Below are 26,462 nucleotides of genomic sequence, written 5' to 3'. Positions count from 1 at the left end.
AACCTCTCAACAAACTAGGTATACAGGGAAGGTACCTCAATATGATAATAAAGGTCATATATGACAAACGAGCATCATATTCCATGGTGAAAACGTGAAAGCTTTTCCTCTAAGATCAGGAACAAGACAAAGATGCCTTTGTCTTTTATTCAACAAAGTATTGGAAGTCCTAGCCACAGCAATTAGGTAAAAAATAAATAAATAAATAAATAAATAACTGGCACACAAACTGGAAAGGAAGAATTAAAACTGTCACTCCATGCAGATTGCATATAGGAAACCCTTAAGATTCTACCGAGAAACTGTTAGAATAAATTAATTCAGAAAATGGCAGAATACAAAATATGTTTTTTTAAAAATCTGTGTTTCTATACACTAATAATGAACCATTAGAAACAGAAATAAAGGGGTGCCTGGGTGGCTCGGTCGGTTAAGTGTCCGACTTGGGCTCAGGTCATGATCTCACAGTTGGCAAGTTCAAGCCTGAATCAGGCTTGTGCTGACAGTTCAGAGCCTGGAGCCTGCTTCAGATTCTGTGTCTCCCTTTCTCTGCCCCTCCCCGGCCACGCTCTGTTTCTCTCTCTCTCTCTCTCAAAAATGAATAAACATTAAAAAAAGAGAGAAATTTAAAAAAAAACTCATTTATAATCACATCAAAAAAATACCTAGGAATACATTTAACCAAGGAGGTAAAAGACTTATATACTGAAAACTATAAAACACAAATGAAAGAAACGGAAGAAGACACAAACAAATGGAAAGATATTCCATGCTCACAGACTGAATTAATATCATTAAAACGTCTATATCACCCAATGCAATGTACAGATTCAATGCAATCGCTACCAAAATACCAAGAGCATTTGTTAGAGAACTAGAACAAATAATTCTAAAATTGTAAAGACTGAATAGCCAAAACAATCTTGAGAAAGAACAAAGCTGGAGATATCCTGCTCCCTGTTTCATACTATACTACAAAGGTGTAGTAATTAAAACAGTGTGGTATTGGCATAAAAAATCAAGATTAAGAGAACAGAGAGCCTAGAAATAACCCACACATATATGGTCAATTAATTTATAACAAAATAGGGTAAAATATACAATGGGGAAAGGATAGTCTCTTTAATAAATGGTGTTGTGAAAATCGGACAGCCATGTGTAAACAAATGAAACTGCACCACTATCTTGTATCACATACAAAAACCAACTCGAAATGGATTAAAGGCTTGATCATATGGCCTGAAACCATAAAACTCCTAGAAGAAAACACAGGCATCAAGCTTCCTGACATTGGTCTTAGCAATGGTTTTTAGATATCTCCTCAGGCAAGGGAAACAAAAGCAAAAATAAACAAGTGGGACTATATCAAACTAAAAAGCCTCTAAACACTGAAGAAACCCATCAGCAAAACAAAAAGGGAACATACTGAATTGGAGAAGATATTTGCAAATCATATATCTGAAAAGGGTCTAATAACCAAAATATATAAAGAACTCATATAACTCAATAAAAAACAATCTGATTAAAAATGGGCAGAGGATCTGAACAGATATATTTCAAGGCACATGAAAAGATGCTCAACATCACTAAATATCAAGGAAGTAAATCAAAACCACAATGAGATATGACCTTACACCTGTCAAAATGATTATTATCAGAAAGAGAAGAAAATAACAAGTGTTGGCAAGGATGTGGAGAGAAGGAAACCCATGCGCATTGTTGGTGGGAATGTAAACTGGTGCAGCCGCTCTGGAAAACAGGGTGGAGGGTCCTCAAATAATTAAAAATAGATCTACCCTATAACCCAGCAATAGCACTGCTAGGAATTTACCCAAGGGATAGAGGAACGCTGATGCATAGAGGCATGTGTACCCCAACGTTTATAGCAGCACTTTCAACAATAGCCAAATTATGGAAAGAGCCTACAAGTCCATCAACTGATGAATGGATAAAGAAATTGTGGTTTATATACACAATGGAATACCACTTGGCAATGAGAAAGAATGAAATATGGCCTTTTGTAGCAACGTGGATGGAACTGGAGAATGTTATGCTAAGTGAAATAAGTCATACAGAGAAAGACAGATACCATATGTTTTCATTCTTATGTGATCCTGAGAAACTTAACAGAAGACCATGGGGGAGGGGAAGGGGAAAAAAAAAAGTTTAGAGAGGAAGGGACCCAAAACATAAGAGATTCTTAAAAACTGAGAACAAACTGAGGGTTGATGGGGGGTGGGAGGGAGGAGAGGGTGGATGATGGGTATTGAGGAGGGCACCTGTTGGGATGAGCACTGGGTGTTGTATAGAAACCAATTTGTGGGGCGCCTGGGTGGCTCAGTCAGTTGAGCGTCCGACTTCGGCTCAGGCTGTGATCTCACGGTCCGTGAGTTCGAGCCCCGCATCGGGCTCTGTGCTGACAGCTCAGAGCCTGGAGCCTGTTTCAGATTCTGTGTCTCCCTCCCTCTGACCCTCCCCCGTTCATGCTCTGTCTCTCTCTGTCTCAAAAAATAAACAAACATTAAAAAAAATTTAAGAAACCAATTTGACAATATATTACATATTTAAAAAATTAAAAATAGAGCTACCCTATGATCTAGCGATTCTACTACTGGATATCTATCTAAAGAAAACAAAAATACTAATTCAAAGAGATATTTGCTCCTCTATGCTCACTGCAGCGTTATTTACAATAGCCAAGGTATGGAAGCAACTTAAGTGTCCATTGATGGATGAACTGGATGAAGAACATGTGACTTATACATACAAAAGAATACTACCTAACCACAAAAAAGAATGAAATCTTGCCATTTGCGACAACATGGCTGGACCTTGAGGGGATTTTGCTAAGTGAAATAAGTTAGACAGAAAAAGACAAATACCATATGATTACATTTTTATGTGGAATCTAAAAAACAAAACAAACAGAACAAAATCCAGACTCATAGATACAGAGAACTGACTGGTAGCTGCCATGCCAAAGGAGAGGGGGGCATGGAAGAGGAAGGAAATTATGAAGTAAAAACTTCTAGTTATAAAATAAGTAAGTAGTCATGGGGAAGTGAGGTACAGAATGGGGAATATAGTCAATAACACTGTATTAACTTTTGTCAAATCACTGTATGTTGTACACCTGAAACTAATATAATATTGTATGCAATTATGCCTCAATTAAAAAATATGTATTTGTCTTTTTATTTAAGCTTCTTTCTAGCAATGAAATATCAACATTCTGGACTCAATAATTCTAAAACTCTGTCCCTGTTACCTCCTTTTATACAGTAAAGCAAAAACCAAGTAAATAAATTACGTATTTGTATTATTTTAATTCCACAAATGTGTCACTCCACACTGTTTATACAAATGTTTAAATATAACACAATAAATGCCTTAAAAAGAACATATAATGCTAAGAATCCCTTACTGAATGATAATCATGATTTCATTTAGGCTCAATTATGATACACAGTAGGTAGTCAATTTCCTTTCCTTCATTTGAGATTTGGAGTAAATTCATATGGCACAAAATCATATGTTAAATGGTAGCTACAGAAATGTAAAAATTCTATATTTTAGTACAAACACAAACTATTGAGGGCATAATGAAAACAATCTCCTTAATACTCATCAAATATTTTATAAGTACACGACAAAAAAATCATCAGGGGCACCTGAGTGGCTCAGTTGGTTAAAGTCCGACTTCAGCTCAGGTCATGATCTTGTGGTTCCTAAGTTCGAGCCCTGCGTTGAGTTCTGTGCTGACAGCTCAGAACCTGGTTCAACTCTGTCTCCCTCTCTTTCAGCCCCTCCCCAGCGCATGTGCCTGCCCTCCCTCCCTCCCTCCCTCTCTCTCTCAAAACTAAAACAAAAAAAAGGGGGGGGCGCCTGAGTGGCTCAGTTGGTTGAACGTCCAACTTCAGCTCAGGTCACGGTCTTACCATTCCCAAGTTCAAGCTCCCCATCAGGCTCTGTGCTGACAGCTCAGAGCCTGGAGCCTATTTCAGATTCTATGTCTCCCTCTCTCTCTCTGCTCCTCCCCTGCTCACGTTCTGTCTTTCTCTCTCAAAAATAAATAAACATTTTGAAAAATAAAAAACATTTAAAAAATCGTCAGCCTTAGTCAAATGCTTTGTAATATAAATCTATTTCTCTTACTTCCATGTATTATTTTCATCCATAAAAATCTGATTCATTTTTTAGAATTAAAACTTAAGTAATTTTTTATTAAGATTACCTATTAGTGAATCATTACTGTCTTCAACTTTATTAGTAACAATCTAGAACACCTGACTTATAGGTGTTCTCCTCTTAAAGAATGCATTTTTAAAATATAAGTATTGCTATATTAATATTTATCCATTAAATTTTTGTTCTTATCTCCTATATTAAGTTTCTGCTATAATTTCTGAAAATATTACAGGAAAATAAAAGATTTCATGACTATTAACATCCCTTTGATAGAACACAGCTATTCTTAAAAAGTTAACTGTGAGAATATACGCAAAATATACTTGAGAAAATAATCAAAGTGTGTTGAATAGTTTGTACATTGATTATATGCTGTTGTACTCTTTGCTGAATTTTATCTTTTAATTAGAACTTGATCCATGAACTGCTTTAGTTTCTTAAACACCCTTACACTACTACAAATGGCACTAATCAAGAACAGAATTCCTTATAAAACTTCCTAGTAGAGTCCTAGAAATGGTCACCATGTGTAGTAAATATAGGTTATATACATGTTAAAAATTCTTTGAAGTTCAATTATCCAAAACTCATATTGAGGCAAAAGGCCTAAAACAAGTTCTCTTTATATATTAAGTTTTTAGAATTGTTGTGGGGAACTCCAGTTTTGATGACTAAAGATAAATAAAAAAGAAAAAGTGAGGTCAGACTTCTTTCACATACAGTAGTCTTTTGAAAACATCACAGTCTGATTAATAGTCTGAGGGCTTTACGAAAACTATAAGAAACCTATGTAGTTTACTGGAGAGCATGATGTTTAACTCCTCCTTCAAAATAGATGGTCCCCAGATTAAGGGACATGTAGTGGTGGGATTCTTTTGAGTCACAGACTGGGAGGGTTGTACAGTGGATCGCTAAATCAGTTAAAAAACTTCTCAGCCATTTTATTATTTCTACTTTGAAAGTCCATTCTTTTCAAAGTTCATTAACTCTCTACACTGTCCAAATATCTAGAGTTTTGATAGTATTAAAATTTGTGTGACTGTAGAAAATAAACTTCCACATTTAGTTTTTTAAGTCACCCATTTTAACTGTACAGTTATATTAATTTGGCAATTGTATGCAGTCCATAATCAATAACAATCGAAACAAAGAAATGTCCATCAGCATGAAAAGCTTTCTTGTGCCCAATTGCAGTTGATCCCCTGCTGACTCGCACTCCCCCAAGTAATTACTGACCTTTATCACTATAGTTTTGTCTTCTCTAGAATGTCCTATACACGGAATAATAAAGTATGATATATAGTCTTTTGTATTTGACTTCTTTCATCTAGCATGTTTTTGAGAATCGGCTATGGTTTCACATATGTTAATCTTTTTTTTTTTTTTTTCTGAGTCCTATTTCAATGAATATTCAGTGAATGACTACATTACAATTTGATTATCCATTCACTAGTTGCTGGACGCTTGAGCTGTTTTGAATTTTTAGCTACTGTGAATAATGCTGTCATGAAGTTCCAAATACAGCTGCCAGAGGTAAATACCTAGTAATAGTCATGAGGTAAATGCATGTTTACTTCTAAAAGACACTGGCATATTTTGGCAGAGAAACCTTACCATTTTGCATTCCCATGAGTGACATGATATTCCCAGTTGTTCTACATCTTCTTCAATACTTGGTATTATCAGTGTCTTTAACTTCAGTTGTTTAACTATATGTATAGTGGTATCTCGTGGTTTTTATTTACATTCTCTACTAGTAATGTTGAACATTTTATTTTAAAAACAACTACAATAACAGCTGTTTACTATAAAATAAGAATTTTCCCTAGTATTTCTCTCTGAGTCATTTAAATTCTGTAATAATGGGACTATGATCTAACTCAGTTGGCTCCTGTCCTCCACTCAGTCTCTATTCTTTAATGGGGCAGGTTACAGTTCTTAGTAATCCTGATAGGAAGTGGAAAAGAAGGGGTAAGATGGGAAAACAAAGGATGGGTTTCTGCCCATCAAGGATTCCACTGGTCAAACTTCATGTTTGATGTGGCTGAGGAACTGTGCCTGACAAATTCAGACAAGCAGAAATCAGTATTTAGTCTTGCAAGTTCCAATGAACCACAGGATACAATATTGATACCTAAACTAGAATCGCCCATCAAAAGGCATCAAACTACAGTGAGAACCAGAATGAATTTGGATCACAGAATGGAACCACTGAACTATGAGCTAGAAACTGCTCAGGATCCCTCTGGTCACTGCACTAACCTTGCAATAATGTGACCCTGCATTTCATGAGTAAATTTCTTGGATTCTACTCATCATATATTTAACTGCATTTTAAAAATTGCTGAAAATAATTTACTGTTGTATGAACATAGAATATTGGTATATTAGTAAGTAGGCCTTCTACTAGGCAGTATTCCCTACAGTTTCTATAATAAATACTTTGCCAAAGAAATCTATAAAAATCTAGGCTAACTCTGAAAGATGATGAAAAAGAGATAGTACTTCTCAACTACTTTTTGGTTATCATTTAAACATCACCGCAGGAAATGCAGTGATGCAAACACATATAACATTTTGTATATAATACTGGGAGTTCAGCTAATTCCCCGAAACTTATCCATGTAGACTCCAGGTCAAGAAACTCTTACATTAATGTGTTTTTTCCTCCACTTTTCTATAAAGATGAATGAAAAAAAATAGTACTTAAACAGTAATAATACTTAAAACCTATCAAATAAAATCCTAAACATATTCTTTGGTGGCTTAAAAAAATACATTTAAGGAAGACATTCCCTTGAGTAAGTTTACCAGTAACCGTTGCAACTTCAGCGGAGAAAGCTTGTTGATTAAGACTGCTTGTTTCAGAATCCAACTGAAGTGTGGTTAGACTAGCCACTTCTTGCTCTTCAGCACTTTGGTGATGGCCAGAACCTGAGTCCACATCAGCAGAGGATGCAATCCCAGCATCAGCTCCAAAGCCAAAATCTATAGGAAGAAGAAATGCTAGTACATAGATGTCTCAACCATGAAACAAAAATATTTACAAAAGACACAGCTACTTTAGCAAAAATGATTAAACATTAACATTTCCCTAAATCTATTCTATTTACATACCACTCAGGCAAGTGCAGATAATTTTAACAGATGGAATTTTATAATTAGAGATAAATTGTGGGGTGCTTGCGTGGCCCAGTTGGTTAAGTGTGTGACTTCAGCTTAAGTCATGATCTTGCAGTTCATGAATTTGAGTCCCACGTCGGGCTCTGTGCTGACAACTCAGAGCCTGGAACCCGCTTCAGATTCTATGTCTCCCTCTCTCTCTCTGCCCCTCCCCTACTCATGCTCTATTTCTGTCTCTCAAAAAATGTATAAACGTTAAATAAATTTTTTAAAGGTTCTCATAGCTTATTACTAACAGTAATGATTAAACATGCATATGATGTATCATCACTATTATCTGTTTTTTGGTAGCTGGTAATATGCTTTTCAACTACAGATATATGTAATAAAAATGGCACACATACAGTAAAAACCATTTTTCTCTAAGTCATATATTCCAGTCTGAGATAAGGGTAATATATGAGGGCAGGAAACATGTTTCTCCAATGCGTCTCCCAGCTCTTCATTAATGTGGTTCCCAAAGTTTTCATGTTTCTTTTGTTTGTTTTTAGTTTATTTTGAGACAGAGAAAGAGTGTGAGCAGGGAAAGGATAGAGAGAGACAGAGAGACAGACAGACAGACAGACAGAGAATATCCCAAGCAGGCTACACATTATCAGCGTGGAGACCAATGTGGGGCTCAAACCCACGAACTGTGAGATCCTGACCTGAGCTGAAACCAAGAGTCAGATGCTTTACCGACTGAGCCACCCAGGCGCCCCCACGTTCTTTTTTTAAATATCGGTACTCTTCACTGCCAAGTGTATATAGCTAGCTATGTAGTAGTGATACAGCACCAAATAATACCACTGCTGTCATTTTAATATGAAGTGATTATTCAAGAAAAGGTCGGAGTAATTTAACATTGAACATAATTGTATCGAACATACTGAAGCACTGAACATAACTAGACAGTGGTTTGCAAAGAATGAAATAGTACCAACTCATAACCATGACTGTCCTTTATTCTAATATCAAGTCAATTTTAATTTTTTTTCCCTTGTACATGTTTGGTCTTAGAATACCATTTGTTTTATGAAAGGACAGTGGTTTTTTGTTTTTTAAGTGTCTTTAATTTAGTTTGGTGAAATAAAGTGGTCCCAACTTGAAGTGATTCCCTAAAACTTCCTTTGGAATTTCACTGAAAAATGAAATCAAAATACATGGGAACCCCATATAAATAACATTAGAGAGGAAGGTGATGGTTATATAATCCATAAGTCTCAAACAGAAAACAGTCAACAAAAAACCATATTGCTCAAACAGAAAAAGATACTTGCTGTCAAATTTTCGGCCATCGTATTGGAAAGCGCTGAAAGAATCCGAATGACTATCTGAGCTGATAAGATCACTGCTCCCTGCACTGGCAGGAGAAGTCCATTCTGAGGGCACACCTGGGTCATCAATAGGGCGCATTTGGTTTTGCTTGTTTAGAACATCAGGGAGGTCTTTGGGAATTTCAAGACTGCCTGGACTACTTCCCCTTCTTGTCATAGTCTAAAAATTTAAGAAACATTTTACCATTAAAATTTCTTCTTGTCATTAAACATCTGAAATACTGAATTGCCAAGACAATCATCACAATAAATGTTGAGGTTTAGGGCCTGAGTTAGGAGGGTGAAAACACACTAACTAAATAATCTATGTAATTGTATGGAGCCATAACCTGAACTACTGAGACCCAGTTATTATATGGTACTGGGCCTGAGACTCTTAAGCCTCAAAAGGATCCACAGATTCAAGTTAAGACCATAGAAAGAGCAAAGTATTCAATTCAAAAAAGCAGCAGCAAATAGAGATAGTGGAGGGAGGAAAAAATGATGGCAAAGAGGTTATTCTATAATGATTACATATAATGATTTAAAAAAATTTTTCCCATTCAAGGAAAAAAATGAAACTGAAAATAAAAGGGAAATGTAATGGAGCTACAGACATTCACTAAAGATTGAAATCCAAATGGAATAGGACCATTTAAATAAAGCAATTCCACATGTATATCTTTCCTTAATAATTAAGTATTATTAGGGGTAAAATTGGTTCTATTTTCATTTTGCCATAATTCTAATACTCAAAACAAAGATAACTTTAAAATCTAGTCTGAAGTTATCTGTAATTATTAAGCAATCAATACTTATGCTATCAACTTATGGGAGTTGGGCCAGAAGACCTCTTTCTTGTTAAGGGTTGGCAGTGGGAAGGAAGAGAACCTATGAGCAAACATGAAAAGCAAAGGGAAGACAAGGAAGGTAGGGGCTTATTCCTAAACAGGTAAACAAATAGGTATTCTAATCTTTTACCCTGGTCAAAACTATAAGCCTATTTGTTTTAGATCTTTGAATAAAAAATACTACAAAAATATAAATTTTAGAGGAAGGTTGTTTTGAATGAAAATTTACACACACACAAAAGTATGTATCTTTTAATTTCTCTACTCTCCTTGCTAAAACCAAATAAATAAAATAAAACAACACTTACTGAGGCATTACCACTTCGAAGTCGTTCTGCTATAAACTCATCCATCAGATCAGGAACATTAGCATTGCTGCTGCCAATATCACTATTAAGAGGGGGCAGTTTTGGGCTCATGTCCTCTTTATTGACTAAAAATAAATAAATAACTATATATAGTGAGAAAAGACTTAACTGCATTTCCTAAATTTGAAACAAACAAAAATAACTCAAAACAAATTACCTATGCCATATCAATTATTTGCCAAACATGCATTTATGAATAATTTCTCTCCTTTTAGATTTAATTTTAAGAATTAGTAAATTGATATTTACTTTATTTAACTAAGCAGATGTTAGTCAATCTTCAGTATGACCTTAAACAGCAAGAAAGCTGATAGATAAGCACTAGTTGGAGTTAGGTTAATATTGCCTATAAAGAAACTGGTATATTTATCTGTCTTCCTGCCTCTATGCTGCTTCTTAGGGCCTTAATAATTTAGAATTCCATTCTTCCCCAAGGAATATTTGCAAGAAATCTATCCCTTCAATCTATGCACATCTCAGTAGGATAGAAATGCATTTAAGCTTAGATAAATAATCTATAATTGTGACATAATGTCATTTCAGTTCACTACAAAATCTAATTTGTTTTAAGAAAAAAGGTTTATTTTCACAAAGATTTTTCTATATAAAAAAAAACCCACAAAAGTTATTTTGATTTTTTTTAATGACTACATTAACAAGAAAGTTTTAAACTTGGGAAACAAACTTATAGAAAAAATGATATTTATTTATTTCACATTATGCTGTTGAAAAGTTAATTTCTCTGCAATTAAAAGAAAATCAGCATGGCTTACATTCCTAATAAACTAAAAAGCATTTCAGGTTAAGAAAACACACTGGTCAAAAGTTCATTGTGAAATACCATTATCTTTATATTACTGGCCAGGCTTTGCTAAGCTGTCAAATACTGCCCTCAAGTGGCATTAATGGCTCAATGCAAGATGCATTATACAGCATTCTGTTAATCATGCTAACAAAACCATGTTAAACAAACAAAATCAAAACCTACCTTACTGCTGAAAGTTAATTTTCTATATTTGTAAAGTTATTTTAATTTGAATCAAGATAAGAGAAGACAGTTACCATAATCTTGCTTTCTGTAATCTGTCCATAGAGGTTCCATATTAAAATCATGATTGGCTATCATGAAACCTTTATGCACATCTAAAATCTCAGAAAAAAGAAAAGTACTGGTAAGTGTTTTAAGGACTTGCATTCTATACAAATGAATGCAAAACTAAGAAGCCTGCAGCATGGTTTTAAATGGCTTAAAGGTAACTAAATCCACTTTGAAATTTAAGAAATAATTTCTCCTTCAATGATAACTGAAAAATGTTAGTGCTGGTTGTACGACCTTGATTTCCATTATGTTATGTAATATCAAAATAATACTCTTCCAAGAAAAAAGATAAAACCAAGTATATCAATCATAAAAGTAAATGAACTCAATCAGCTATAGCTGGTGCCCTTTTAAATATAAACTATAGGGGGCCAGGGAAGAAAGTATTCCAACTACTTAGTAAACTTAATTTCCTGTCTCATGTAGTGCATACTCAGGAAAATATTTGATTTAGATAGCCTCTGAAAGGTCATTAAAATTTTCCTATTTTATTCCTCTTTCCTATCTTGTTCAGCAGCAAAGAGGTTTAACTAAATGCCTTATAAGGGAAATTAGTAATTTAAATAAACATTTTATGCTGGGAAAAATACAGCTGGGAAAAGGCGCATGCATAACCAAACAGAGAGAAAGCAGTGACCATCCCAAAGCTTTTTGATTGCTTATAGCTTGCTTCAGTTGCATTAAGCCAAACTGGTGCTGTCTTTCTCCTTTTGCGCTCTGCACACTGTTAGTGCTCACCTGCAGCTTTCCTTCCAAAATAGCCCATTACATGACTGTACAGATCCCTCAGTGGAGCCTCTGGTGGCATTCTGTTCTGCCTCTGTGGGGAAACATTTGCCTTCGGCTTCGAAAGAGCATGTACAACAGTTTTATAAACGCCACCCAGGGAGCCCTGCTGTAGTCCTGCCTCATGACTTGATGACCTAAGAGTACTACGACTACCTAACTGATTACTTGCAATTCCTTCTTTTTGTAATACAGTGGTGGGAATCTCTGTAGATTCCTTACTTGTTTTGCTACTTACTGATGCTGTACCAACTGAATCTAGAGGCCTGTACACACCAGGTTTCACTATCTCTGTAAAACTATTTGAGCTGGCATGGGGGTTGCTGGTGCTGCTGTTGCTATTACTACTACTACTAAAACCACCAAGCTTCCGCAGTCTCATCTTCCATGGAGCCTCTTTGTTTTCCAGAGGATTATAAAACTGAACTGACTCAGTAGATGGTCTAAAAGTAACATGAACAGTATTTCGTTTTTTAGTAGTAATTTTCATGATTTTGGCTCTAGGAGTTACTGTTTCAGACAAGCTCCTTTTAGTTGGAGAAAGCTTGCTAGTGTTTGTAACATGAGGCAGTCTGTGGTTAACAGGTGTTTTTAGTGTAGTTTTCTTGGCATGCATAACATGTGGGACAGTGATTTTTTCATTAATTTGCACACCCTTAACCTTTTCAGCTAGTGTTGTATCTACACAGGCATCTAATTCTGTGGCTGTTTGTCTATACAGGTGTTTCCTCATTTCTTTATCACAAGGGCTACCTGAACTAGGTTCTGATGACTGTTTATCACTGTTTAGTTCCTTAGCTTTTTCATAAGTTTTTGTTCTCATAAAACTGTCTAACTGGTTAGGTGCAATACTACTCACGAAGACAGCTGAGTTTGGTTCTTTTTGAAACTGAATGTTTTCAGGAGTCCCAACAAAAGAGGTGATATTTTCTGATTTACTTTCCTGGTCTATGTATTCTAATTTATCTAAGGATGACTGTTCATCCCTATTTACTCCAACAATCAATTCCTGAGAAGCTACATCTTTACCTAACTCATTTCTACTATGATTTTCCTGGTTTTCCTTAAAATATTCTTTCAGGGAGGAAAGAAGATCGTCATCTCCTTCAAGGTCAATGTACTGGATTTGTTCAAAAGCTGAATCTGCAAGTTCTACTGGATCTATTAAGTGACAAAGATGATCATATATGCTATCACCAACTTCCAGAGAAGACTCTCTACTATGAGTATCAGTGATGTGGCTTTCAGTGGATCTAGTTATTGAAGAAGCCTCTGTGGAACTCTGCAAGCTTGGCGCATGACGGGATGAACTGTCAATGACAGGAACTGCACCTTTGGCTCGTTCAACAGTGAATGGTTCCAAGATGTCAGAAGTGCTGCTACTTCGAGGCAATGGCTGTTCCTCATTCAAAGCACCAAAAACTTCATTTCCAGTGTCTTCACTTTGTGAAAAATGTCTGACTCTAGTTGGGCGGGGAAGTATTTGAGCATCATCAATATCTGTAAAAAAGAAAAATTATGAACAGTAGAAACTATATGAACATGAAAAATATAGGATTAATTTCAACCATACCCTAAGCATATGCTTAAAATAAAAAAAATTCTGAGTTTTGTTTTGTAAGCTCAATGAAATAAAATCTATTAAAAGTAGAAATCTGTTTTTATATAACGATGGGCACAAGCCAATATAGCATGTAGTGTCAATGAATTAGAAAACTATCAGAATACATTTTAAAATGTTAACATGCATAGTAACAGTGAGGTGATGAAACATTTGGAAGTGCAGTTAAAGATAGAGCTGTGCCAATACATAAAGCAATTTAAACTTACTATTCAATTTTTCCTACTTAAGTTCTAAGCAGAAAAAAGTAACTCTTAACAAAGAAAGCTGATCTAAGTATCCCATTGCAGAATCTTATAGGGTCTCATAAATTCTCATTTCTTCCTTGCCAGGCAAGAGGCATTATCTTTTCTTCAAATCTTGCCTATTTGATCACATATTGCAAATGGGAATCTCCACCCTCTTCCACAAGTTCTCTGTGCCAGGAAACAGTTCTACTGAGGTGTTTTGCTTTATTTTTTTTTATAGCATTAAAATTTATTCATCCTATCAAATAAAATACATGGTTAAAAAATTAGTTGTATTCTTCGTTCTCACAAACACCACTTAATCTTCTAGCAAGAAACCTTCTTTGCCTATCATTGGCCCTTTCCATTAAGCAAGCATTAAACCTTAAAAACTGTATCTATGTCTTCTTACATCTCTAAGAATCACAGATTTTAGAGTCAAAATGGACATTACAGATTATTTAATTCTCTTACTGAAGAAACAGAGGGCCAAAGAGGTGAAGCCATAAAGTATGAGAAGCCAGATTACTGTTCCATATCACTGCATTGTTTTCGCTGCTAAGTATATGGTAAATCCTCAAAAATATTTTTAAAATTGAAAATCACAAGATGAAATACTATTAAACTGTACAGATATATGCAAATTAGAAATTTTAGAATGAAAATACAGTGCCTAGAAATCCACTCTGGCCTTTACATTACCAAGAAATAACTAAAAATTTTGTTTTTGCAAGGCAGCAAAATATTATGAAAAAAGGACAAAGAGTCAAAAAGTCAGATGTTGTTACTCATTAGGCTTGTAATGCAAAGGCTAAAAGTAACAGGACCATAACTGAAAATGAGAAGATTTACATTCAGAGCAAAACAGTGACTTCCCTAAGATCACACACTAACTCACTGACTGTGCTGGGTCTAGAACTTAGGTTTTCTTACTCCAGACTCTGAAAAACAGTGTTTTCATTTATAAAATGGGGATAGCAATTCAAAATATTCTTGGGATTCATGCTATGAATAAAAGGAGGCTGGGGGCATATAGGTGGCTCAGTCAGTTAAACATCTGCCTCTTGATTTTAGCTCAGGTCATGATTGGATGGTTCATGAGATCGAGGCCCACATCAGGCTCTGTGCTGACAATGTGGATCCTACTTGGGATTCTCTCATCCCCTCTCTCTCTGCCCCTCCCCTGCTCGTGCTCTGTGTCTCTCTCAAAATAAATAAATAAACTTTAAAAAAAAATGAGGCTGGTCCTTCTATTTTACCTATATAGCCCTTTTTGTACAAAGTCCAAAAGAAGCTACTTTATACACAGATTCAGATCAAGAGAAGTTTGTATTATGACAAGATTCCACTATATTCCTGAAGATACACATTTAGATTCCAAGCACAGGTCAAACATACAATACCTCTAGAAGTTAAGACAGATTTTATCATTAAGTTGAGGAAAATATAATATTCTAAAAACGACATTGGATTTCTTCATACACGCCATTTAGTAATTCTTTTAAATGAAAAAAGTGAAACAACTCCTCAGAAACCAAACATTTATGCATTTATACCCATTATTTACTATGGCAGAAGATAATGAATGCTTATTTGTGTGTCTCAACGAATGTAAGTATCTTGGTTTTATTTTATCTCCCATAATAGATCATAAGAACCTCTGCCTAGAGGACAGAGATTATATTTAACATGTACTCCAAGTTCCTTTCCACAAAATATCCTAATAGGACTTAGCAAAGGATAAAGACTATCTTCATTTTCTATAAAAATTCTTAAGAATTTTATAGTTATTTTATCAGCCCCAATTCAAAATTAAAATCTTAAAACCTTTTTAAATACCAATGTTATGATCCTAGCAAATACATGAACCTCAGAAAAAAAGCAGAATATTAGTTTAAAATTTTAAGTTCCTTTACTGGTATTTCATAATTTTTCTATTCTAAACAAGCCAGTAAAGATTACTGTGAAGTTCTCTTTTTAAGAATTTCTTCCCCAACCCAGTCCTCACCTTGCAAGGCAAATTTAGCCATTATTTCAGTCTGTTTTTTTCCTAATTTTTTTTATCACATATTAATACCTAAAATTCTTATGCAAGTTTAAGAGGGCAAGAGCTTAAAAAAAAAAAAAAAAAAAGAAACAATATTTTTCTATCAGCAATGTACTGTTAGAGAATTTAAATAAAAACCAATATTTAAGTTTTTAAATATAGTTCTTACATAGGCATATAAGAATACTAACTGCATAACGTCAAAAAAGAAAATAATTGTTGACAGGAAATCAATGTCAGCAATTAAATTAAGCATAATTAATTCTAGCAGACCTTAAATTTAAAGAAATGCCTGTATACCTGTATTCTGTTAAGGAGAAAAATACTAAATGACAGCTAAACCATATAGTCTTTTCTACAAGCTAGGCATTGTTACAACTCTCTAGCTCTGCCCCTCCTCCACTCACACTCTGTCTCTCTCTCTCTCTCTCTCTCAAGAATAAACAAACATTTAAAAAAATTAAAAAAAAAAAACAAATAATGAAGCACTGTTAAATTTTAGCAGCCTGTGTAACATGACCTAGACAGACTAGAGTTCTAATAGCAAAAAGTATGACAAACAAGTTAGCAATTTTAAGAACTCATTCAAAGAAAGTAGGTTTGTAAACTTAATTTCCGGTGAGAATCCCACACTACTTAATTAGAAAATAATAAGAAACAGTTGCAAAAGTATGAAGAAAGTCAGGTGCCCACGTGCTTATGTTTTTTAAATTCCTTCTTTCATTAAAGTATTATTTTTGGCAATAAAAGTTAATTTGCTTAAGAACAATTACTGAGATTTCTGGCTTCTCTCTAATCCATTTATCAGGAAAATGGAGACTGTTCAGCCTAAGTTACCAAATGCTTAAAAGTAAGTGCTTAAAAGTAAGTTACACTGGAAACTCAGTGTAAGAATAAAGGACAGGGAGAGCATGCTTGCCTAGACACCTCTATTACTTGTAGAGCTTTAAAAAAAAAAGTGCTTGTACAACCTCCACAATATTCTATCAAAACCTGAGGCAGATGCCTGGGAAAAAATATTATTTCAATTGTTACACATGAGTCTGTCATTAAGAACTAATGAGAATGATATACAGCAAATGCCTTTGAACTAGTCCCCAGAGCTTAAGAAGAACTCTTCAAGGATATTCAGCTATACAACTAGTTTAGTTTATATAAAGCTGTACCATATAGCATCACACAACAGTGTAGCGAAAATGGACACTTAAACAAGAATACTGGAGGAGAAAAAAAGGGCTGGATGGAGATAGGGTACTTCGAAAATTGATGGTCTATTTAAAAAAATCTTAGTGTTAAAAATAAGAGGAATTAAACAGAGTTTCCTTTTATCCTCATAAGTATTCAAGAGTATCAGGTAAATATTTTTCTGGAGAACTCTACTTCTAACCAAGAACTAGAGTGACTGAATGTATTTTCATTGTTTTTTGGTGAAGCCAGTTTCAGAAACCTCAACTCCTGACTTAAATGATGTGCTCAGGAAATATTTTGAGTTCATTAAGCCTGTTCATATGAGGGAGAGATATAAAACTACGAAAAACCTTTTTTCCTGGGGCGCCTGGGTGGCTAAGTCAGCTAAGGGTCCGACTTTTGGTTTCTGCTCAGCTCATGATCTCATGGTTCAGGAGTTTGAGCCCTGCGTCCAGCTCACACTGCCAGTGTAGAGCCTGCTTGGGATTCTCCTCTGTCTGCCCCTTCCCCACTCTCTCCCTCTCTCAAATAAATAAACTTAAAACAAAACAAAACAAAACCTTTTTTCCTATGTAATTCACTATCCTTACTAATTTTCTCTGAACATTAAGCTATTCTTTTTTTAATGAATTTTTTTTTTTTTTTTTTGAGAGAGAGCAAGCATGTGCGAGTTGAGAAGAGGGGCAGTGAGAGAGAGAGAAAGAGACAGAGAGAGAATGAATCTCCAGCAGGTTCCACACTCAGCACGAAGCCTGAGACAGGGCCTCATCCCATCACCCAGGGATTATGACCTGAGCTGAAATTAAGAGTCAGATGGTCAAGTGACCAAGCCACCTAGGTGCCCCTGTACATTAAACTGTTCTACAGTAAAATTTACTCAAAACCTTGTAACATAAGTTACAAACATAAGTAAATAGTTTGCTTGAGAACCTAAGACTGGCAATTTTCTTTTTAAAACTTAGGACTGTTTTTTAAAAATCTCTTCATTCTGAGCCTCTTTTTCTTTTCCCTATCTGTCCCCATCACTGTCCCACCTCCTTACTGCCTCAGTGCACCTAACACCTGAAGAAGCAAATGCTTAGGCCTTCAATTTGCCTCCAACAATCAGAGGCAATGAAGAAAAAATCCAACAATTCAGAATTCTACTATATAAGTTTATATAAGAATAATCCTGTCCAATTTTCACAGCTAATTTTTAAATTTATAAGGTTAGTTCAATGCTTCCAAATTTGTTCTCTCTGGAACCTTAATGCTATAGAACCTGAATATGTGTACCTGGAAAAGTTATCCATGCTTACATAAGTTTGAGAAATAAACACTGTGTGTGTGTGTGTGTGTGTGTGTGTGTGTGTATGTGTGCACGCGTGCGTGTCTGTGTCTCTTTTTAAAAAAACTGACTTCTGGGGGCCTTTAATATATTGATATACACTATAAATCTTTGATCCATTGGATACTTATTAACATCTCCTGGACAGGGATGTAAATTTATACAACCAATATGGAATATGCTGAATTCACAAGTTACTTATCAGTTTTTGCTACTTTCCATGTTCTTTGTATCTTTTAAGTCTTAAAAGAAAAAAGATTTTTATTCAAAATAACTAAGTCTAATTACGCTTTTATATTTTATATGTACACATGCACAAAAAACTGGAGGTATCTGTATTTTAAGTTATCAGTAAATAAGCACTCGGAAGATTATGTATATTTTCATATACTTTTTTACACAATCCATATTTTCTGAAATTAACATTATTTTGATAATCAAAGATAAAGTCTGTTTTTGATTTAGTGACTGGTGTCTCACCATTATCTAACTCTTTAAATCTAACACAGAATGCATGTTACCCCAAATGGGGGAAATGAAAGCAACAACAAATAAAACTGCAATTTAGAAAATTCCTTTCAAACATTCTTCATAGAACACCTCCCCCATTAAGCCATTAAAATTATTAACCTCTTTCTGAATTACATAAATGTGAAGGATTCTGAAATAGGAACTTATCCCAGTTAAGGCATTACCTTACAGCATTTTGAAAGGAACAATCTCACCTTTAAACTTTTAAAAAAGATTTCAGCACTTAACATGCATATTTGCCAAAATATTAGACATATTACAGAATATGTCTAAGTATTTATCAATCAAGGCATCCTAAACCAGAAAACACAAACATATCACATTCAATAATTGAATATTTTATTTTCTCATTTTTAGAAAAGTAAAATAATAAGGTTTTTTTTTTTTCATTTACAATATTTTCAAAGAACACCAACCACAAGAGTGTCTGTGTATCTACATATATTTAATCCTCAATATGTACCCCCTTGGTTTGGGTGAAAGCTGATCTTAATGAGGTTACAGATGATGGAAAGGACTTCACCGGAAATATCATTATTATAAAAATGCACTTTCCGTTGTACAAGCTTTCAATCCATTAGGAACTGAAAGGATGCAGAGATGGGTTGTTTAAAAGACAAAAAAAAAAAAATCAACCTCACCAAATGAGGCAATGTCAGGGACACACTCATAAGAGTGATAAGGAAGTACCCAAGAAAGGGGTGCCTGGGTGGCTTAGTCAGTTAAGTGTCCAACTTTGGCTCAGGTCATGACTTCTTGGTCCCTGTGTTCAAACCTTGTATCGGGCTCTGTGCTGACAGTTCAGAGCCTATAGCCTGCTTCGGATTCTGTCTACCTCTACCTCTCCCCCACTCCCACTCTCTCTCTCAAAAAGGAATAAACATTAAAAAAACTAAAAATAATGTACCCAAGAATGTACAAGTGTTTTTCTTTGAGCTAGCACATTTTGCATAGTAATTATTCGACACATTTGCTTCTAAAGAACAAAACACTGTATGATTTTACTCACACAAAATTCTTTTTAAAAAAACTAATCTACGGTGATAGAAATCAAAAGTGATTGATTGTGTGGGGAGGAGGGATACTGACTTGAAAGTGTCACTAGAGAATTTGAGGGGTAATGGAAATGTTCTATATTTTGTTTGGGATGATGGTTAATAGGAGTGTGTAGATTCTCAAAACGCATTGAACTGAACCCAGAATCTATACATCTTATTACATGGTAATTAAACCTTATTAAAGAGCAGACCATCTTATCCTAGTACTGGGCATCAAGGACCTGAGGCAGAACTGGAAAAATGACCGAATGTTGAGGTTCCTTGAAAATTGGAGCTTTACAGAATGATTTATTTGGTTTAAAAATGAGTTCTTAGAATCCTATATACTATTATACTCTAATGTAAATACAAAGATTTATTCCAAAGCAACTCTAAGATTATATACTTTTCTCATTTATTGATTCCCCTTGCTTACTTCCATTACTACAGATGATGGAGATGCATTATTCAAGATTTACCATATCATTAGTCAAAACAATGGGAAATTAAAAGCCAAGGCTCTGATTGTTATCTTCCAAATCATCTTTAGTCAGACATAATGACATAAATATACATCACTACTCCTTTTACCACCTGAGAAGAAACCACTCAAAGGTAAACAAAAAAATTTACAACCCAAAATATTGGACATTGGCACAGCACTAAACTTAGCACTTCCAGAATGAACTGCAAGGACAGCATTAGAATTCAAATAACTCAAAATGTTGATTTCTCAACCACTTTCCCGATTTCCCACACCTCCCCCAAAGAAATTAACTTTGAAGAGTTTATTTGATTAAGCAAAATTTGAAAGCAGGATTAAAAAGTGAAAAGGGTGGTGCAGAAATTAGCAGAGGTGGCACTACCTGAAAGCTCATCAGAAAGGGGAGTGAGAACAATATCAGGCAAGAAGGGTTTGGAAGTATGGATCAGAACAGGAGCACTTTTAGCACTGCGTATATAGGCCGATGGCAGAGCACATTCACCAATGGATCGGCTTCTCATGGCTTTAAAAAAGGAAAAGAAAGAAGTGGGGAAGGAAAAAAGAAGAGTGACTATAATGAAAGGCTTGTGTCACAGAAAAAGCAGCAACAGAGAAAACTAAAAGATACAAAGGAAGGAAATTTTAAATTAAAACATTTCAGCACGGCAAATACTGGCAAGCTGTAAGAAAAGAAATCAGAGAACACATGACATTTCAAATGTAAAGTTTTTGGTGTAAAGCAGGAAAATGTTTCTTTATTATTAGCAGTTACAATGATATAGCATTAAAAATCAGCAGACACTTTAAATTAGCACTATGTTCTCAAAACCAAGGGTTGGAAAGTTCATTTAATGGAAACACTGAAAAGAATCCAGCATCATTAGTTCAAAGAAATTTTGGTACTACATTTAGGCATTTCTTAGAGCCATTCTGAGGCAATTCTGAGACATTCTTCTTAATGAAGCTGAATTCTAAAAACAAATAATTTCTAATTTCATACTCTTCCCTAACAAAGTTTTGAAGTCACTCATTTTTAGAACATTTTGTAATCTAAAGGATCGAATCTCATGGTTACTGTTAAATCTTGGTAGGAGAAGAATGCTTACTCCAATCAGTATCTCCTATTTATATTAAAGTGTAACAGCATAATTTAAAATTTTTAAGTAGAAATATATACAGAAAACTGAATTTGCGATCTGGATGAAAAATCAAGTTACTGAGAAAAATAAACAAGTTTGTGGTAATTCAAAATCTTAAACATACAATGTAACTTTATAAAGTTCTTAAAGATAAACTTAAAAACTGGATTACTTTTCAAAAATTACATTTGTAGTTGTATTTGGTAGTCTCTTCTAAGGAGTCACCAGTTCATAAAATTAAAGACAGATTTTAGCAGACTTAAAAATAAATTAACAATCAAGTTTATACTTTCCAAACATGTTTTTAACTTAACTTTTAGTTTAGGGATTCTTGAACAAATGACGTTATATATACTGTTACGTATGAATAGAGGACTTAAAAGAAACAATACTGCATAATATCCAGTATAATAGTGATGGTAAAAAAAAATGTGAACATTAATATCATTTCAAAATCTTAGGTTTCCTGCTTACTGGAAACTCTTGGTTCCCTGACGCCTAAATTCCTTAGTCTATCACACAAGGCCTATGTGACCTTATACTAACTATACTAACCACTGAAACTGCATCTCCTCTCTTTATTCTCGTATGTTGCTGCCACAGAGATTTTTATACTGTTCCCTGAAATGTTCATGCTCTTTCACAACAGCATGGCTTTGTGAGTTCATAATATCCTCGGTCTTCTCTTCCTCCTGACACTCCTTACTCAAAATGTCATCTCACCTGTGAAGCTTTTCAGACTCTCCCATGTGATTAACTTACAAGCAATATGGCAATGAACAAAATAATTAAAAATCCCTGCTTTTGCAAACCTTACAATCTATTTTTAGTGGATTATATGTTTTTTATGTCAGCCTCCCAACTTTTCAAACACACAACTATATCCTCTTATCTTTATAATCCTAGTGCTTGGCATATATGAGCTCAACAAAGCTTTACTGAATGAATACTCTATTTGGGGAGTCCAGCATAATTATGTAAAAAACAACAGTTTTAGTTGTGAAAATATGGAGGAGAAAATCAAAGAAAGTATTCACAGAAAACTAAATATATGTTATAGCTTATAACTATACATTTTTCAAAAACTTTATTAATGTTGGCAAATAAAGATTCTTTAAGAGAAGCTTTTAAGTAAATTTATGTGCAGCAAAACATGGAGGATTGGATTATATTAATGGCAACAATCTGCCTTCGGTGTATGGTTTGTCAAGTAATATGTTAAAGATAACTGTATTTTGGGGTGCCTGGAAGGCTCAGTCTGTTGAGTGTCCAACTTCCCCTCCGGTCGTGATCTCACAGTTTGTGAATTCAAGCCCTGCGTCAGGCTCTCTGCTTTTAGTGGGGAACTTGCTTTAGATTTCTGTCCCCCTCTCTTCTGCACCTCCCCTGTTCTCTTTCTCTCAAAAATAAATAAACATTAAAAAAAAAAAAAGTAACTATTTTAGAATTGAACTCACATACAAAATGTCAGAATCTCGTCTTATGTGTTTTCCTACTAGTTTCTTCTCCTTAAGAAAATGACACAGTTTTACAATCTAATGTGAAACACAGCTATGCAGACTTCAAGATCATCATTCATTCAATCTTACTAGAGCAAAGACACAAACATATAGGCAAAATATGTAGTGGTTATTAACACAAAAGATTAAAATACCATCTACAATTATAATCAGATGTGACTTTTAGAGATACTTATTTTAAAATTACATTGATTCTTTTAAAACTAATTTGATTCAATTTTCAATTCTATAGAAGAATTACAAGTTTTCTTCTATTTTTTCCCCCTTGAGTTACATAATTCCTTGGAGATTACAACTCCTCCTGTTCCTTCTTTCCTATCACCAACTTGAAGAGCCTGAGCATTTCCCTCGGAACTTTCTACAAACACAGTGGTTCAAGTATGTTATGATTCTGAATGAATTCTACACAAATGTACCCCTCTATTTTTCATTATACTATAGGTCTTTATACATACCTAAAATTTTGCCTAGTGCCTCACAACCGTGTAACCTGCACTACAGAAAGTTATTTACAATGAATTAGCTACTGGGATTTTGAGGGATTTACTAATCTAAAGCTTAAGTCAGAAATCTCTATTAAGCCACTGAAATTCCAACTGCCACATACATTCTTAAGCCACATGCATGAGTGATTTTAAATCTGTAATATGTGTTTTATGTAGATAAAAGGGCAGTATGAAAAATATAACATCAAAAAGTAAAAACAAATTTTCAAACATATAAGCTGTCAATTTTTGAAGGCTTCTTATCTTTACCCTTCTCAAAAAGGTGAATAAAAAATAAAAATAGACACACTCCACATAAATTCATCTTGGATCATAAAATATACACATTATGTCAAAAACTGTGATCTTCACTAGAGAATTCCCACGCAGCATACAAAATTCATGAACAGCAAATGTAACACATCACTAAAAGCACACAAACACAAAACAAATAGGAGGAAGGCAAATCTGGCCTTTTCTCATTTCTAAAATGTAATACATATTTCTCCGTTTTTATAATTAAATAAAATTCACATCATACATACATGTCTGTCCACTGGCAGAAATACATTTATAAGTGCCCAAACTTAGGCGCAATATTATAATAAACATAAACCAAGAGGAAAATCTGAAAACAGAAACAGTGATATATTTGTTCCAACAGTCGAATACCAGCTCCTAAATCATAACTATAAACACATTATTACTTCTCACGAATGTATTCTAAAGTAAGTCCTAAATTCACTGCATCCTTTAATGTGTTGGCATAAGCAAAACCTTAGATAGGAGTAGTGATGAGGGACTTACTAAAATGTATACACTCTCTCAGATATTTAATTTTTAACTGTGTACATTCACTATGAACATAAAAAAATTTTTTTAAGAAAATATATATCCAAACACTATCCTAAATTAATCTGCTGCCCTTTTCAGTATTCTCCAACTTTACGCAGGCACCTTTCTTGACAAAATTCTTGATGCTTCAACTTTTTATTTGATAGGTTTGTCAATGAACAGGCCAGATAAGGTTGTTCTGACATAGGTACCAGAAAGTATTCATAGTCAGGCATGAATTTAAGAGGAGTATTTTACTCATTATATGCTCTTTAAAGATTAGAAATATGCCAACATGTTAATAATTATCTCATTGGTGCTTCTTAAAAATTTTTTTACATTTTAAATTTTACATCCCACACTAAGCATAAATTACTACTATAATCAGAAAAATTATATAAGGAACTTTGAAAAAAATACAAGCTTTAAGTAAAACAGTAAAATTTTAAACTTAAAAGAACAATTCTGTCCTAAACAATACACAAATATTTTCATTAAATGTGACATTAATATAAAATGAAGACAGACATTTCAGATGTAACCAATATCTTCCTAAGAATCTCAAAGTGATTCTATACCAAACTTTAAATATTCTATCAATTTTAATTCACCAATATCCTTTTTCCTTGTATCATTTTTTGTTCTTCTTGCTTGACACAGACAATTAATATAATTCTATACTTATTTTATAGGCAGAAAACAATTGTGAAAATATAATTCTTTTGAAGGATTTAAAATTAACCATGATTTTTAATTCTTTTAACTTTCTTTAAAATTAATAGTGTTTTTCACTGATTACCATCAAATATAGATACATTTCCACAAAAAATGCTCCTGCCATAAAAATCATAAATTGTAAAGCCTAAGGTAACTTCAAGCTATTTTGTTTCAGGCATAGAAGGTATTATCATTCCCATTACACAGATGAAGTAAATAAAGCCTAGAAAGTTCAGTAAATTGTTTAAGATTATCTAGCTATTCAGTGATGAAGGAGAGTGAAAAAAGAGATTAGGACAAAGCCTGCTAGCCTGCTTATTTTTCATTTCGGCACTCTTTCTATTACAATTCAGACCAAGTTATAAGTCTCTGAGAGCAAAAGGAGTAAGATGGTAGCTAGGTCCAGAATATACTGAGTGATCCTACATCCATGGGAAATTCTTCCCATCATTGCTCCTTTGCTGCTATTTCCAAGATTACAAACTTTCTTCCATGTCTGTTAAGAGCAGCAAGGAACTTAGCAATAGACTCCAACTTGGTCTCAGGTATCTGCAATTAGAGAGCATAAATTCCTAGTTGAAAGTTTTTTTAAGCCAGTCTAATTATATAATTGTAGCACTGAAAGGCTACACTGAAAATTAGCTACCCTAATTTTCCATGTTTGTGAGCATCTTCACTTATAAGAAAGTATACCAGTTAATGCATTAGTTCTGTAAAGTGAATCACAGTTTTACTTCTTCAATTCTGCAAAATAACAGTTTAAGATTATAGATACCTACAGTAAAATAAACTACATAAAAACGATGATGTAAAATAGATCTTAACAGCATAAAGGGATAACACAGCATGTCATCAGACTCTAAGTAGTACTGAAAAAAAGGTTTTGCTACAGAAGTTTTTTCTTTAACAACAAAAGTTAACTGGTAAGAAAACTACATACTTACATACATTGTTACTAAGGACTACAAACATATCGCCCTATACAAGTCTCATTATTTTAAAGAGTACATACCAACAGTTTTTTGCCGTACTATACTCCTTGCCTTTTCAGTTCCTGGGGACCCAGTAGTTGTTGCACTTCTCTGTCTCATTGGGGCTTGGCCAGGCTGATCACGACTCCATCCTCTAGAAAATGACTTGTCAACTGAAACTTTCTGAAATTCATGTCCAACTCCTAGAAATGTAGATTTTCAATCTAAGTATACTGTCACCTGATCAATAATCTCTTCAAATTATGTGGGCTACCTTGTCTCAGATCTCAGGTTTACTCACATTGTATTATAAAGTATCAAGTTAAATGCTTGTGTGCTGTTAAGGCTTTTTTGAACCTCATCTTACTTCACATTCCAAAACTGATACAGAATTCTACAAATACACCATCAAAAATAAACTATTATTAAATCCTCTGCCATCCACTTGGCTCCATTACAAAAGAAACATTTGGACAAGCAAAAAAGGTTAAGAGATGAGCTAACCAAAAGCCATCCTGTGGTCGAAGTTAATAAATCTCTTATCTGCCAATAATAGTCCCTTGG

General features: G+C 34.2%; 1 protein-coding gene across 12 annotated transcripts in view; it reads right to left on the bottom strand.

Annotated features, from left to right (window-relative positions):
* Positions 1 to 26,462, bottom strand: part of RALGAPA1 (Ral GTPase activating protein catalytic subunit alpha 1) — a 271,674-nt gene that overhangs the window by 143,216 nt on the left and 101,996 nt on the right. For 5 of the 12 annotated variants that reach the window (XR_015252424.1, XM_086709916.1, XM_086709913.1 and 2 more), the window contains exons 16-21: positions 25,940 to 26,101; positions 20,615 to 20,755; positions 11,723 to 13,270; positions 9,826 to 9,950; positions 8,631 to 8,847; positions 7,000 to 7,176 (exon numbers count right to left, since the gene is read on the bottom strand). Coding sequence is in view for 11 of the 12 variants with exons in the window: in XM_086709916.1 (XP_086566042.1) it covers positions 7,000 to 7,176; positions 8,631 to 8,847; positions 9,826 to 9,950; positions 11,723 to 13,270; positions 20,615 to 20,755; positions 25,940 to 26,101 (2,370 nt within the window). In the remaining variant the exon portion in view is untranslated. Of the gene's footprint in view, positions 1 to 6,999; positions 7,177 to 8,630; positions 8,848 to 9,825; positions 9,951 to 10,947; positions 11,029 to 11,722; positions 13,271 to 20,614; positions 20,756 to 25,939; positions 26,102 to 26,462 lie in introns of all 12 variants that reach the window. The other 7 variants (XM_086709922.1, XM_086709923.1, XM_086709918.1 and 4 more) reach the window with 5 other exon arrangements.

This window comes from Puma concolor, chromosome B3 (genome assembly GCF_028749965.1).
Source record: "Puma concolor isolate L17-30 chromosome B3, mPumCon1.1.hap2, whole genome shotgun sequence".
In the NCBI taxonomy this organism is placed as follows: Eukaryota; Metazoa; Chordata; class Mammalia; order Carnivora; family Felidae; genus Puma; species Puma concolor.
The sequence above is the reverse complement of the archived record's forward strand: the minus strand, read 5'-3'. Positions and strand labels throughout refer to the sequence as shown.